Source organism: Gavialis gangeticus, unplaced genomic scaffold (assembly GCF_001723915.1).
Source record: "Gavialis gangeticus isolate Ggan-Ray unplaced genomic scaffold, GavGan_comp1, whole genome shotgun sequence".
Taxonomy (NCBI): domain Eukaryota; kingdom Metazoa; phylum Chordata; order Crocodylia; family Gavialidae; genus Gavialis; species Gavialis gangeticus.
This window is the reverse complement of record NW_017729031.1, coordinates 515,945-530,124: the sequence shown is the minus strand read 5'-3', so window position 1 is coordinate 530,124 and position 14,180 is coordinate 515,945. Positions and strand designations below refer to the sequence as shown.

Genomic DNA, 14,180 nt, shown 5'->3' with positions numbered 1-14,180 from the left:
CATACTATAAATCATCAAACATAAATCTATGCTATAGAGCTGTTGGTTGTAGCTGTACTGGTCCATGGACATAGGCAGACAATGGTCTTTGGGTAGATGTGATATCTTTTATTAGACCAACTAAACAGTTGGAAAAATTGTTCTTTGCAAGTTTTCAGGCACAAACACCTTGAAAGAACCTTGTCCGCTACCCAAAGAACCTTGTCTGCCAAACATAAATGCTGCATTACTTTTATCGATATCATAGTGAGGCAAATCCTGAGCAGAATAATTGCAGTGTGTCATTTCAAATATACTAGGAACTCCAAACAATGAAAGGCTCTGTGCACATTTATATATATATATCCTGCAGGTCTGATCTCTGTAATAGAAACCAGTCCTGCACCAGAGTTGATGGTAAAGCTACAACTGACTTCCAGTAGGGACAGTTTGGAATGCAAGGTCTCCTCAAATCAATACTGAGAAGAAAGCAGTAGAAAAAAACACCCATGCTCAGAAACAAGTGGTACCAGGAGCCACACAGCAAAGAGTGCCCAAATGGTAGATTGTGGCCAGCTGGCCACTTCTTTCAGGACAAATGACTGGTAGTAGACTAGCTGCAGACATTTTGGGTGTCTATACACGTGTTCCGGGGGGGTGGGGAGGACACACACTGGTATTTTAATTAGAGTGGCTCTTGGGAGCTTTAGTTAAAGTGCCACCGCTGCCATTTTGAAATGTGGGATGCTAAATACACAAGACACTGCAACTCGCTGGAGCATTTGGATTACAACACGGAGTCTGCTCCGATGAGTTCTAATCAGAATGAGTCGGAGCATGTGCTCATAAGCTCTTCACAGCCTCATAAAAATTGGAGCTCATTTCCTGCATAAGCTCGGCTCTGCTCCTTTTTTCATGATTTGGACTGTTATTGGAAATTTAATCCTCAATCCTCATCACATGAAAGATATCAACACAATACTAGCTTGAGCAAGACAAAACAAAGAATGCTAACCAATCAAAATAACTCTCTCAAGGAGTATTTATTTTAGTTTAAATATTCAAATTTGTAATTTCTCAGGCCATAATATGATATAAGCATTTTTTATATTAAATAAATTTTATTTTTTGAGTTACTGATGTCTGACAAGGAGATGATTATGTTATATTAATTTTTAATAAGCATATTGCTGTTTACATCTTAGCATGATAATTAGAACCACTCATACACTACAACAATGGGCAAATATTAAATAACTAGATAGGAAGAAAACAAATTTCAGCATCAAAAAGATTAATTGAATTAACTGTATAGATTTGTAAATCTCCCTTAATCTACTTCTACATGATTTACAGATGTATTTGTGCTCTACCATATTTTAAGGAATGATGTGGATATACAAAATTCTTGGATCATCTTTGCTGAGTGTAACCTCATCCATATTACAGCAGTGGGTTCAATATCAAACTCGTTTAAAAAAAAAAAAATTATTCAGGCAAAAATTAAAGTATCTTTGGGCAAAAAGTGGAAGACTACATTTATCTATGCACAGAATAGTCTTCACAAACACTGCACTTTAGGTTCCTGGGACAAGCATATAGTTCTCAGTCAAGCATATACGTTCCAATTATTTTAATGGGAGGCTTGCTTAAGGAAGGAACCCAGAATCAGAACTATGATTGCTGCAGTTCCTTGTTATGAGAATGAGTTCAAGACAGTTGGTTTCTGTAAGTTTATGTTGAGGATTTCAATCTTACCTAACACAGATGTTTATTAAAACTGGTTTTAAAGTCAGTTTAGTTAAAGTGGTATACATTCTTATGCAGATACTCTGAAACTACTTAATACATGGATCAATTAACATGCGCGTTGCATTTACACTACCAATCCAAGCTAAACAAAAATAAACAAGGATTTGAATCAATACAAGATTACCTACACATAAAAGATGCACCAGTCCAACTATACCCATATCAAATTTTAAAAAAATATACAAAAACACAGCTTAATTTAGTTTGTGTACCTATTTGTGTAGACCTGGCCTTAGGTCGCCAGCGGGGTACAAGGCAGTGCAAAATAACTATCCCTGCTCAAAGTGGGCTCAAAATGTCACAATCTACATTCCCCTCAATGTGGGCAGCATTTTACAGCAATATTTCAAGGTTCATGACAATGGGGAAATCAGGCACATTATTATTATGTTACAATTTGTGTTCAAAATTTCTTCATCAACACCCCAGCTCATAATTTACACCCGACTTAAAGTAGTCAGTGTAAACCATTTTGTAAGTAATTTTACTCATGTTAGCCATTCATTGTCTTCACTTGGAATTCTTAAATGAGTAAATGTTATTCATGTACAAACCGCATGTTTATATTATGACTGTGAAAGGATTAACCCTGCAGGTGTTGCAGTAGAAGTATCTCCCACAGAGGGATGGGAGTGAGGCTGATGAAAGGACTAGAATCTGCAGAGCCTGGGTGAGCCCCTGCAGTGGCAGATAAGACTGCCCACCCTTTTTTCCAAGGAAAAAACTTTTCTTCTTCATTCTGCTTTCCCAAAACAAGGTGCATGTCTTGCTTGGGCATGTGTGGTATGCAAATAAACATGGGAAATTCCAAATAGATCGTTTGCTTAATTGCCCAAGGTATACACTTGGACAGGTGGAATTTTATGATAAACAGAGACCCAGAAACTCACCTCGTTATGAAACCAAGATAACATTCTTTTAAAATTATCTAAAGAAAGCCTACTTTATGTTTCCTTTAGTGTCTGTTTTTCTTCCCTGTTTGACTTTCCTATTATCTGTGAGCACCTGTGCACAACTACATTTTCTTATTCTTCTTCCGTATAACTATGTAATCACTGGTAGCACAGTAGAAGGAAAACTTGTACTGCTGCATTTGTGTTTGGGGCATTTATGACTCCATGATGCCCTCAGGAATTTCAGGTCATATTTCTAATACTGTCTGCTGGGAGATCAATATAGTAGCAGTATGGGACAGAAAATGTTTCCTTTTCATTGCTCTGCTTCATATTGCCTATCCTGGCATGCTGACTAGGTACATAAGGCCTAGAGTAGTCACCATTAGCAGAGTATATTCTGAGGAATGATTGAAATGATTTATAGTTCCTTTTAATAGCTACCAGTGTGTATATTCATGTGTTTGAATCTCTCTCATACAAGTAGGAGAGAGGTTTGAATCTCCTTAAGCAAACCCTTTTACAGCTTATTTTGCATAGAACTAATGGATTCTGGAAAGTGTCTCTCTTCCTCTTGACTAGGTGGTGGCTTCAATGAGGGATCTGAAGCACACAGATATAAACTGGAAAGAAATGATAGAGGACCCCACAGAGCTGGGATCTGTTTCCATGTGAAAAGGATGGGAGAGAAAAAACACTTGTTAATTAGAACTTAACTCTTGTTAATTATTGTATTTAATAACCTCAGTTTTAATTGCACAACTATGAATGATTAAACCACCATTTGATGAATGATCACAACTTTAACAAGCAAATATTTACTTACTGTCCACTACTTAGCTTGTCTCTGATGGTAGAGAAGTCCATAGGCTTTTTAATAACCTTCTTATAACCAGGAACAAGTTTCAAGTTTACAGGAAGTAAAAAAGGCCATGCATCTTCATGAGTTTCCAATTCAGACAGAATCATGCTAAATAGAACAAAGTTTAAAACAAATATTTCAAGCTGTTTCCCCTTAATAAATACTCTTCACCATTTTATACAAGCATATTGTCTCATCAATCTTTCCTCCTTTGAGGGAGGACAGTATTTTGTGTAAAGTACTGAAGATAATGTCAACAGTCATATTTATTGCTCCCAATTTATTATTTAGATATCTCTAAGCAAATTCTTGAGGAAGAAATTCAAAATTATTCAAACACAAGAAAAAAACTTCACCCCTTTAAATCTTTGACAATATAGACCTTAACATATTACATTAAAAGAAAATTTACACTAACTCTCTTAAACCAATCTACAAGCTAAATTATACCACTTTTAAGGGAGGACCACACCAGTGAAGGGATATAGTGTATTCCTATGAGGCACCTTCTGTTGTCAGGTATGATACATCTTGAAGACATGTTGGGCATGGACAGCCGTATTTACTATAGTTTAAAAAGTTTATGCAGCACTCTTCTCACTGTTTTCCTTTCAGCTCTTTCTAGCATGCAGGAAATCAGAGGGTAGTTCAGGGTTGCACCCCACCCAGGGGTGCCCATAAGGGGCCAAGCATCAATACTCCCACCACACGTGCATTGGTGGTTCCAGTATTTGCTGCCAAATTATTACTGGGGGTTTTTGTTCATGTGCTTTAGGCACTGGGCTTTTTTGCCCCTTCCTTCCCTCCCATTACTGTACTGGAGCAGACGCTATTTGGCTTACCCAAATTTAGCATTTATCACTCTAGAAGCAGACAGGTGGACAGACAATACCTGCATAAAGCCAGGTCCTTGGATTCATCCCTTTTAGGTTTCTTAATAGGAGTGAAACTTTCTTGTTTTAATTGGTTAACAGAAATATTTTCATCCATTTTTCTCTTTTTGGGGTCTGTCTTTCCTCTTTTTAAGGAGCTGCTGGTAGTTGCAGAGTCTTCATCCTCTGTATCTCCTGTTAAAGATAACTTCCTGCCTCTCTTTTGTTCATTACTTTTTTTCCCTTTGATTTGAAGTTTTTTTATTTTTAGGGTTTGACCACTTGCCTAAAAGAGAGGTGATTCAAATAAACAACAAAACCAAGAGACAACACAACAGTTGTTATTTTTGGTAAATATCAGAAAACAAGTAAATGTCTGACACACTATTACCAAACAAATAATTGCATTTATTATGAAAGAGAAAAAAGGTGGACTGTTTACTTCCTGTTACTCCCTAAAACCAGAAGACTGAAACAAATCCAGAAATCATATAAAAATCTGTAAGACAATATTGTGAAAAAATAACTAGTGACTTTGTGTTTCCAACTTGGGACACTATCAAACAGTCCGATTTCCAGAAGGTTTAGAGCAACCAGGCTCTAAGAAACTGGCTGTTTTATGGTTTCTGAAGCTGAACATCCCAAAAAGTGGGGGGAAAAAAAAAAAAAACCACCACCATTTTTTTGGGGGAAAAAAAAAAAAAAATCACCACCAGTTTCTTTGGGGGAAAAAAAATCAAAAAACTGTCCACAAACTTTGTTCAAGAATCCACTGGAGGACATAAGAATTCAGAAATGTCTGAAACAATCCCACTCCTCTCCATCTTGAAGCAGTAATGAAAAAAAATAGCAAAATAGCATAAATAAAGAGAACGTTAGTGCCAATTGATGGGAAACAGCAACGTGGCAAGATGAGGATGAGAAGAGCACATGACAATGGGTACTATTCTTACAACTTCTCTTCTGAGTTAAGGAAAAGTAAAGACCGTGCTAATTACATTTGACGCTGACATTAAGTTATGAGTTGTAAATGAGTGGGAACAAATATAAGAAGAAACCAAAAGAAATTACAAGTACGAGCTGAAGAAACATAAGATTAAATTTGGGAAAATGTGAGATCTGAATATATCTGGATTAAAATAGACTAAAATATATAACCAATTGAAATGAAAACCTTAGGGAACAGCAAAGCTGAAAAAGCCATAAGCATAGTAACAGACAAGAAATTTGACATGAATTTTTTGCTGCATGAACAGTCAGTGCGATTTTACAATTTATTTTTAAAAAGACATCAGGTGAAAAGACTGGGGAATTAAAGATTTCCTCCTATAAAGGACTTTGTAAACATAATTAGAGTACTATATTCATTTGAAGCCATTATGGCTGCTGACAGACGTGAAACAAACAAACAAACCTGCACTTTACCGAAAGAAGCAGCACATTAAGTTTTTACTTGGCTCTGCAACATCTGAGTTGGGGTTAGATTGGGTACTTCAGCGGGGCTTTTTGGCGCTTTTATCTAAAGCTGTTCAATTAGCTATTAGATAAAGCACCAAAAAAGCCCCACTATAAAGCGCCCGATCTATACAGATGTTGGAAAGGCAGGTCCAACTAACAAGATGCCTCTTCCGAGCATCCGTTGGGCTTGGCACAGGAGCACACTGAGTTTGAAGTAAAGTGTAATTTTTCTTTTTTTTCCAAGTGTGCAAGCAACCTATGTTACTGTATCGATATTGAAAACTAGAGAAGGTTTAAAAGAAAAGCCATGAGACCAGAAAGACTGATTTAATTTTTTTTTAAATAATTAAAACAGCTATATAAGTATGATGTCTGTAACTTATGTTCTCCTGTAGTGGTGTTGTAAGTAAGCACATGAATGATGTGAACAAAATGGAGGAAGACAGTATTTAGAATAACATAGAAATATCTGGGGACAATGGGTTGAAAACAAAAAACAGAATATTTAAGATGAAAGCTAACTAAAGCTTAAAGGCAGGAAGATTTATTGGGCTCTGAAACAGTGTGCTAAAAAAGGAAGGAATTCTGAGATTTTACAGTGGACTGGGCAAAACACCAGAGAAAAGAGGAACAAAACAGTCTACAGTAAAGAAAAATGCTGGAAGGGAGACAGCTAGAGGTTTTTTTTCCATCTCTACTTTCCAATTCTATCTGTTCCATTCTTGATTAAAGACTAAGAAATCCTCAGTTTCAATTCCAGATGCATGAGAATAGAAAAGAAACTAACAATTTAGCAGATTAATAGCAGCAAAACTCTGCAACTAAACACAAGGAGTAATTCAAAAGTTATTCACACAAACTGGAAGGGATGAGATAAATAAGTCTGCATCTTACTGACTTTTAAAGATCAATCTAACTACAAGTCTGAAATCTGCATTGAAAATACCACAGTCTTTCAAGGAGAAGAAAGGTGATGTGAAACTAGACAATGCAAGTTGCTAGTCATTTAAAAAAAACTGAAATTTTCTAAATTTGTGCAACCCAACTACATTCCATCTAACAGGTTATGAGCTGAAGAACATTCTAATGAATATGGAAAATGCCAGAAGACTGACCCCTAGCACTAACCTTGTTGACCTGAACAAGATATTTAAAAAACAAAACTACATGAACATCATTAACAGACTGCTGAAACATTTGGCTCCAATTAAGTTGGGATGGCTGAAATATTTGGATGAGCTATCCAAGATGGACTAGATAAATTAATTATATGGAAGAAGAATACTGTAAGCAAATTTCCTTTGCTTTGAAACAGAATGACAAAGATAAACAACTATAAACTTATCCTATTACCACACAAGTCTCCTTTTTCTGCCCCAAGTTTAGGGAAATATCCTCATGTCACATTTATACTTGTGTAGGCATGGTGACTTAGTCATTACCACTGTGTGGTCATTCAATTTAGGGGTCTGGAAATGGACTGAATGTCTTCACACAAAGCCTGACCCCATGTGTGCTTTACGCTTCAAAGTCCGTACAGTGCCTAGAAGCTCTCAGGAGCTACTTAACATCTCATGAGGTCAGAAGGTTTATAGTAGTTTTACACAAAAATTATGTGAATGTGTTTGAATTGATATCTCTTAGGAATCATAGGAAAGTAGAGACTGAAGAGACCCCATGAGGTCATCCAGTCCAGCCCCCTGCTTAAGGAAGGTGCATACCTAATTAAACCAGACTGGAAAAATGGTTGGCATTTCTCAACCCATGGGTTATGTCCCAAAACTGGGTCACAAGAATATATGAAAGGGTCACAAACAATCACGGAAAAATGTTGAAAAATCACAGATTTTTTCCTTTAAGGAGAAAAATGTGGGAAATGGTGTGTTTCCCTTTGCAGGCTGGCGGAGTTCCAGCCTGCGAGGGAGTGCTTGGGGCTGGGGGGAGCAGGAGGAGGGAGATCAGGCAGGGGGCACCACATGTGTGTGGCAGCCAGGCAGCATAGAAAGCAACTTCTGCAGGTAAGTCTATGGGACAGGGGGAGGGGGGGAGAGCATAGATGATGCATCAGGGTGCTATGGGGGAGCACAGGCTGCAGCCACCTCCATGGCCCAGCGAGAAGGACCCAGCACAGAAGGGTGGCGCAGAGCAGCAAGATTTGTTGCTGCCACCACTGGGACCTGTGTGGTAGCCATGCAGCCAGCAGTGTGTGGAGTAAAGGACCGGGGGGCTACGCTGCTGTCACCTCCTCCTGCTGCCTCCATAGCCTGGTGGCTACTCTATGCCAGAGAAGAGGTGGAGTGAAGGCAGTGTGGGCAACTTAAGGGCAGTGGCAATGGCAGCTAGGCCATGGCGGCAGGGTAGAGCCATGGCCCAATGTATGAGCAACTGGCAGCAGAAGGAGGTGAGGGCAGCACAGTCCCTCCCCCTGGTCCGTTACTCCTTGCACTGCTGGCAGTGCAGCTGGCATGGGGGTCCTTCCAGTCTTGCAATCCCATTCTGCCCTCCCGTGCTGGATCCACCTGCTGAGCCGCAGAGGCGACTCTTGTCCGTGCTGGTCCAACCAACCTGCAGCCCCATGCCTGCTGTGGGCTCACAAATCTGGAGAGGCACATGCCCCTCCCATGTCTCCATCAGTCCAGATACCAACCCCCTGCTCCATACACTAACAGGCTGGGACCTGGGGGCCATAGGCTGGGAGTGAGAGGCACCAGCAGGGTTGGGGGCTGTTTTCTACTTAAACTATTTACTGGGTCAGGACTGGCCATCAATGTTTACAGATGGGTCCTGGTACAGAAACGATTGAGAACCACTGGATTAGAAAGCCTTGCCAAGGGTCTGTCTAACCTGCTCTTGAAAAGTTTCAAGGATGGAAATTCCATAATTTCTTTAGCCTGTACCTGTTCCAGTGCTTGACCACCCTCATAATCAGAAAGTTCTTCCTAATTTCCAACCAAAATTTCCCCTCCTGCAGGTTGAGACCATTGCTTCTAGTCCTTTCTCCTAAGGTCACAGAGCAAAGCCCATCTCCACCCCTTTTGTAATTGCCCTTCTGGTATTTGAAGGCTGTTATCAAATCCCCTCTGCTCCATCTTCTCCACTCCAGACTAAATAACCCTAGTTCTTTCAGCCTTTCCTCATAAGTCTTGCTTCCCATGCCCCTGATCATTTTTGTTGCTGCAAACTGCCCACATTCTTTCGGAAGTGTGGGACCCAAACCTAGACACAGTACTCCAAGTGAGGCTGCACTCACCAGTGCTGAAGAGTGGAAGAACTACTTCCTTTGATTTCCAAATAACACTCCTGTTCAGGAATCAGAGTGGGGGCGGGGCCCCACATGGGCCAATTTGCCCCAGGCCCTACACCCTGCTCGGGTCAGCTCTGGTCCTGTTAATACAACCCAGGATGCTGTTAGACTTTTCTTGCAACAAGAGCACACTGCTGGCTCATAATATTCTTAGTGTCCACTGTAACCCCCAGGTCCTTCTCTGCAGTACTGCAGCTTAGCCATTCATTCCCCAATCTGTATTTGTGCACACAATTATTCTGTCCCAAGTGCAGGACTTGGCACTTGTTTTTGCAGACCACTTTTCCAGTCTGCCCAGGTCATTCTGGATCCTAGCCCTGCTCTCCAGAGTGTTTGCAACTCCACACAACCTGGTGTTGACCACAAATTTGCTAAGCATGCACTCAAACCCATCATCTAAGTAATTAATGAAGATATTAAACAACACCAGACCAGTCCTCTGAGGAACCTTACTTGATACCTCCTCCCAACTAGACGTTGAGCCATTGATGACACTGGAACACACTACAAGCTAGAGAAATTGTGGAATCTCCATTCTTGGAAGTTTTCAAGAGCAGGTTAGATAGACACTTGGCTGGGATAGTCTTGCCTTGAGCAGGGGGCTGGACTATATGATCTTGAGAGGCCTTCAAGTTCTACTTTCCTATGATCCTACTGAAAATGACAGAAATGGTGGCAGTATTTGACTACTACATTACTTTTAAAAAGATGTGAAGCACTTGATTGTCAACATTTATATTAACTGTGAAATGGTAAAACAACCCCTCATTTTAAAACAAATGTGGATGGTCAGGATATTCATTTAACGACAGAAAAAATATTAAACTTAAAACCGCAAATAAGCACATTTCAAACAAAATAGCTGTAAACCATATCCTTTTATCTCCTGCTAAGACCTGTAAAGAAATTCTGTTCTTCTTTTGCAATATTTGAGGATATTTCTAACAGTTTGCTAAACCAGCATAAGATGTGCAGAATAACATCTGTTTTAAGTGTTTGTGAAGCTGTCACTGGTGGAGAAGCTCAGAACTGAGAACTCACGAAGGTCAACAGCATTTCAGTCACCTTTAAGGTTAATATTACCTTTGCTATGCAGGCAGGACAAAACCAGTCACCATCTGGTATTGTAGTGATCTTGGGCCTATGGCAGTACGTGTGACAGCCTTTGTCACAACCATCACACAGCAGCAGCAGTTCTTCATTATCTCCCTTACGACATATTTGGCAGTACTACAATACATGAAAAATCACTTTAATTTAACAAAAGTGTTCTTGAATTGTCTGTATGTGTAAGTGCATAAATAAATAGGGTTATTTCATGTATCATCTTAAACATCTACAGTAACCGCAGCTCTGTGTATGCATTATATATTTTGTAAATTCTCTCTCTCCAATAATTTGTTACAAGGAGCAAGAGAATTGGAGAGTATGGTTGCAATGACTTACATGCATTTCACATATAGTGAAGAAATAATCCAAAGGCTAAATGCCACCACTCTTGAAAAGTTCATCTACCTTTAACAATGATGTTTTGGAGCATACAGAGCTGTGGATACTTTTTTACAGCTGATTAAATGCCCAAGCAAAGCATTTTACATTTGATAACCTCAAAAGCTCCTGACAGCATACAGAGGATTCCCTCTTCACTTATGTCCATGACAGAACTCACAAGCAAAATGATCTTCTTGTCTGTCTTCACGGCTGAACTCTATGGGCTAAAAAGCATCCTTAGAGGAAGTCCCTCAGCTCTCAAAATTATTCCCTTTATGGTCTATTTTTTTCCAAGTTTTGCAGCACTGATACGGCAAACTCCACTTGCTTAATCTAACCTCATGCCTTCACTTGGTCTGGTTCAGTAGCTAGGAGGGTATTTGTTGTCTGTGTATAAGGCACGGCTCTATTGGGAATTGATCTTGTATATATCCAAGTAGTAGCTACAGTTACAATTTTTCATTTTATAGAAAATTTTACAGAGAAACTAGTCTAACTGTTATGATGGCAGTACCAAAATTACTGGAGGAAATACTCTGCATGAATGTTGATCCTGTTACACAAGAATGGAAGACATGAAAAGTCATAATGAAAGATTTTTAAAATACTTATTGTTTTCTTCCCTTGGAAGGGTTTGCAAATACTGTAGTGCATGTTAGCTTTCTGTGATTGAAAGTCAGCATCTGGCTTGGAGAAGCATCTAAGCAAAACTGCTTAAAAGTAAGAAGTAGGTCATTAAAAGAAACAACTATTTGGTGGAATGAGCTGCATAAAAAAAAAAGTGCCAAAATAAGATGCAGCATCAATAAAGTCTGAACGTACAACCATCTGAAATTTCCCTTTTGGATATTTTAATTTCTTTTTTAAAATTCATACAGATATTTTAGAAAAATAAAAAAGGGCAGAATCCAAAGGCTAGGCACACCCATGAGAAAAACCATTTAGGCTTTGATCTGCTCCTAAATTAACCTATTAGCATTTAAACAATTTAAGTAATTGTTTAGTTTTCTACAGCCTCTAGTTTTGGTTCACTTATATTTCTAGAGTTCTTTCTGAATCTACTGCTTTCCAAACAGTGCACCTTTTTGAGGTCTTGGATTAATTCATTAACAACTGGACAAAGAATTAACACCTAGGCACAAATCCTATTCTGCCTACTAGATGTCTAAAGCCTTGATGGCCACGTGGCCAAAAAATGTTTTTGCCTCAGGAATGTGATTCTATTCCACTTATGGAAGCACACAGCAACACCACACTTCCAATGGGCAGCTCCTGATGCTCTTTATACATTTTAAGCAATGAATATTTAAAATATAAGGAGCACCGGGAGCTGTCAGAGAAGAGGTTTGAGTCTGAAGCTGCCTTCTTCAGCACTGCCTACCTTGTTGGGTCAGAGACAGAGTCTTTCTTTTAATTCATCTACCCCCAGTGCTTCAGCTTCAACAGGAGTAAAGGGTGTCCTCTGCCACAGCTAGAGCCTTAGTGGTTAGAGGTCGCTGTCCTGGGAAGTAGAAGAGCACATGGGAGTCTGCACTACTTGCTGCCCTCCACCCCGAGCTACTCCCTATGGGGGTATCCACCATAATGATGGATCAGGATCCAATATCTGTATGGCACTAAATGCCACTTATCTAGCAAAACCTAGGGGCACCTACACATGTGCCCTATGCCTGATCTGACACATACTACTTAGCATATGTTGGAACAGACTTAATTAACTGAGTCTGCTGGAGTGTGCCAATTAGCATGCTCCAGCAACCTTGGCATCATGTGTATTCAGTCTCCTTGTGCTTCAAAATGGCAGCGGCTGTGCTTTAACTAAACTTGTCAAACAAAGGCATCCTATGATCTGGGTCAGGTCCCTGGCACACATTACATCTGAGATGCACTTACATTAATCATGCCATAAACAGTAACTCTGCCACATGTTAAATTTATGGCTTGCTAATATAGCAAATAAGCCATAAAGTTACTCCACACATAAGCCACACAAACCTTATTTGTATTATGCCTTAAACTGAACGTGTGGCGTGTCAGGGCTGACCCATAACAAATCTCAAAGCTCAGCTGAATGTTGGGATCTGTCATGGGGCAGCCCCAGGGTCCACAACATAGCTGCACCCTGCTTGATCAGTGGGGTTAAGCTGGGACAGCCCCAAGCTGTGGACCTGGTGCTCCCACCTGATTCCTGGAGACAGACAGGGGAGTGCTGTGAGCCCCACACTAGGAAGCATCTCTCAGATATCAGGCTCACTGTGACCTAGACCTTTAAAAAGCGGGCACACACAGAAGCAGCAGCTTGAGGGCGAGGAGCTCTTCACTCCCAAGCTGCACACTCCATTTTATAGTACATGGCATGGGCAGCTGTGCAGTTAGGAGCTCTCTGCTCTCAAGCTGCACATGCGACTTCACATTGATTTGCCCTAAAGTTTACGTATGACCCACCGAGCAAATTAAAAATTTTGTGGACTCCTAAAGTGAATTTCTCTCTATGCTGGCAGTTGACGCACGGCAAATTGCATGATTTGGGGGATGGAGCATAACATTCTTCAAATCCCAATCTCACAATTACCTTACCATCTGCCACCAGCCTTCAATATTTGAATATTACTTAGACTTACAACAGACAAATTGGGATCTGGCTCTAAGGCCCCTGACACATACACTTATCCAATCGACTGCTTAACTGCACAGTAAATTTAGACGTGCACATGCAAAGTAATTATCATGCGATAAAAATGGCCATCCAGCCACAAGGATGTCCCCTGTAAATTGTAAAACATTTTTGTAGCTGGTTTTTATCAAGCTCTAATTTGAACACGTGGCATGTCATACATCAGATGACAGGTCTTTTCAGGGTCTTCTGGCATCCCAGGATGCTCCTGCCCTGACCTCACCAGCCACTTATATGCTGATGCTGATAATCAGCTAGTTGTCAGCATCACTATAGGAATGGGCTACGGCACCAAGATGGTGGGAGTCCAGGGTCCTGAATCAGTCCTGGAACTGTCAGCTTCAGCTCCAGACAGCTTAGGGTCCCTCTGGGTCTGGGTTCAATAATAATTGATTGTCAGATCCACCCCAGATAACCCCAAGTCAGGAACCTGCTGGAAGCTGGGGGCAACCCCTGGTTTAGAAGAGAGTGCCCTTCTGCCTGATCTGCAGAATCAGGGTATGGGTACCTCCGCAGTGTCAGGATTGGGATGAGAAGAATTTTATGCCCCATCCCAAACACTGTGCCTCATGCCATGTATGTTTGGGATGGGACATAAAATTAATCTGGTCCCAACTGTGCCACTGTTTAAATGTCTATCAAGGGCCTAAACGTAATCTCAATTCAACCTGCTTAAATCCCTAAAAAACTGGTAATGCAGACGTTAGGTGGAGTAGATATGTTTGTAAATATTTATAAACATGGCGGGGGGGGGGGGGTGTTTTTAAAAAAAAAGCCAAAATCTTTTAAAAAAGGTTCTGAATGAATGCAAATTGGCTAAACCACCTTCAAATTT

At 40.2% G+C, this 14,180-nt stretch overlaps 1 protein-coding gene across 16 annotated transcripts in view; it reads right to left on the bottom strand.

Annotated features, from left to right (window-relative positions):
• BAZ2B (bromodomain adjacent to zinc finger domain 2B) overlaps window positions 1–14,180 on the bottom strand; it is a 327,194-nt gene that overhangs the window by 12,874 nt on the left and 300,140 nt on the right. For all 16 annotated transcript variants that reach the window (XM_019522327.1, XM_019522336.1, XM_019522329.1 and 13 more), the window contains 3 exons: window positions 10,264–10,410; window positions 4,439–4,704; window positions 3,511–3,654 (listed from right to left, as the gene is read on the bottom strand). In XM_019522327.1, the coding sequence (XP_019377872.1) occupies window positions 3,511–3,654; window positions 4,439–4,704; window positions 10,264–10,410 (557 nt within the window). The remainder of the gene's footprint in view (window positions 1–3,510; window positions 3,655–4,438; window positions 4,705–10,263; window positions 10,411–14,180) is intronic.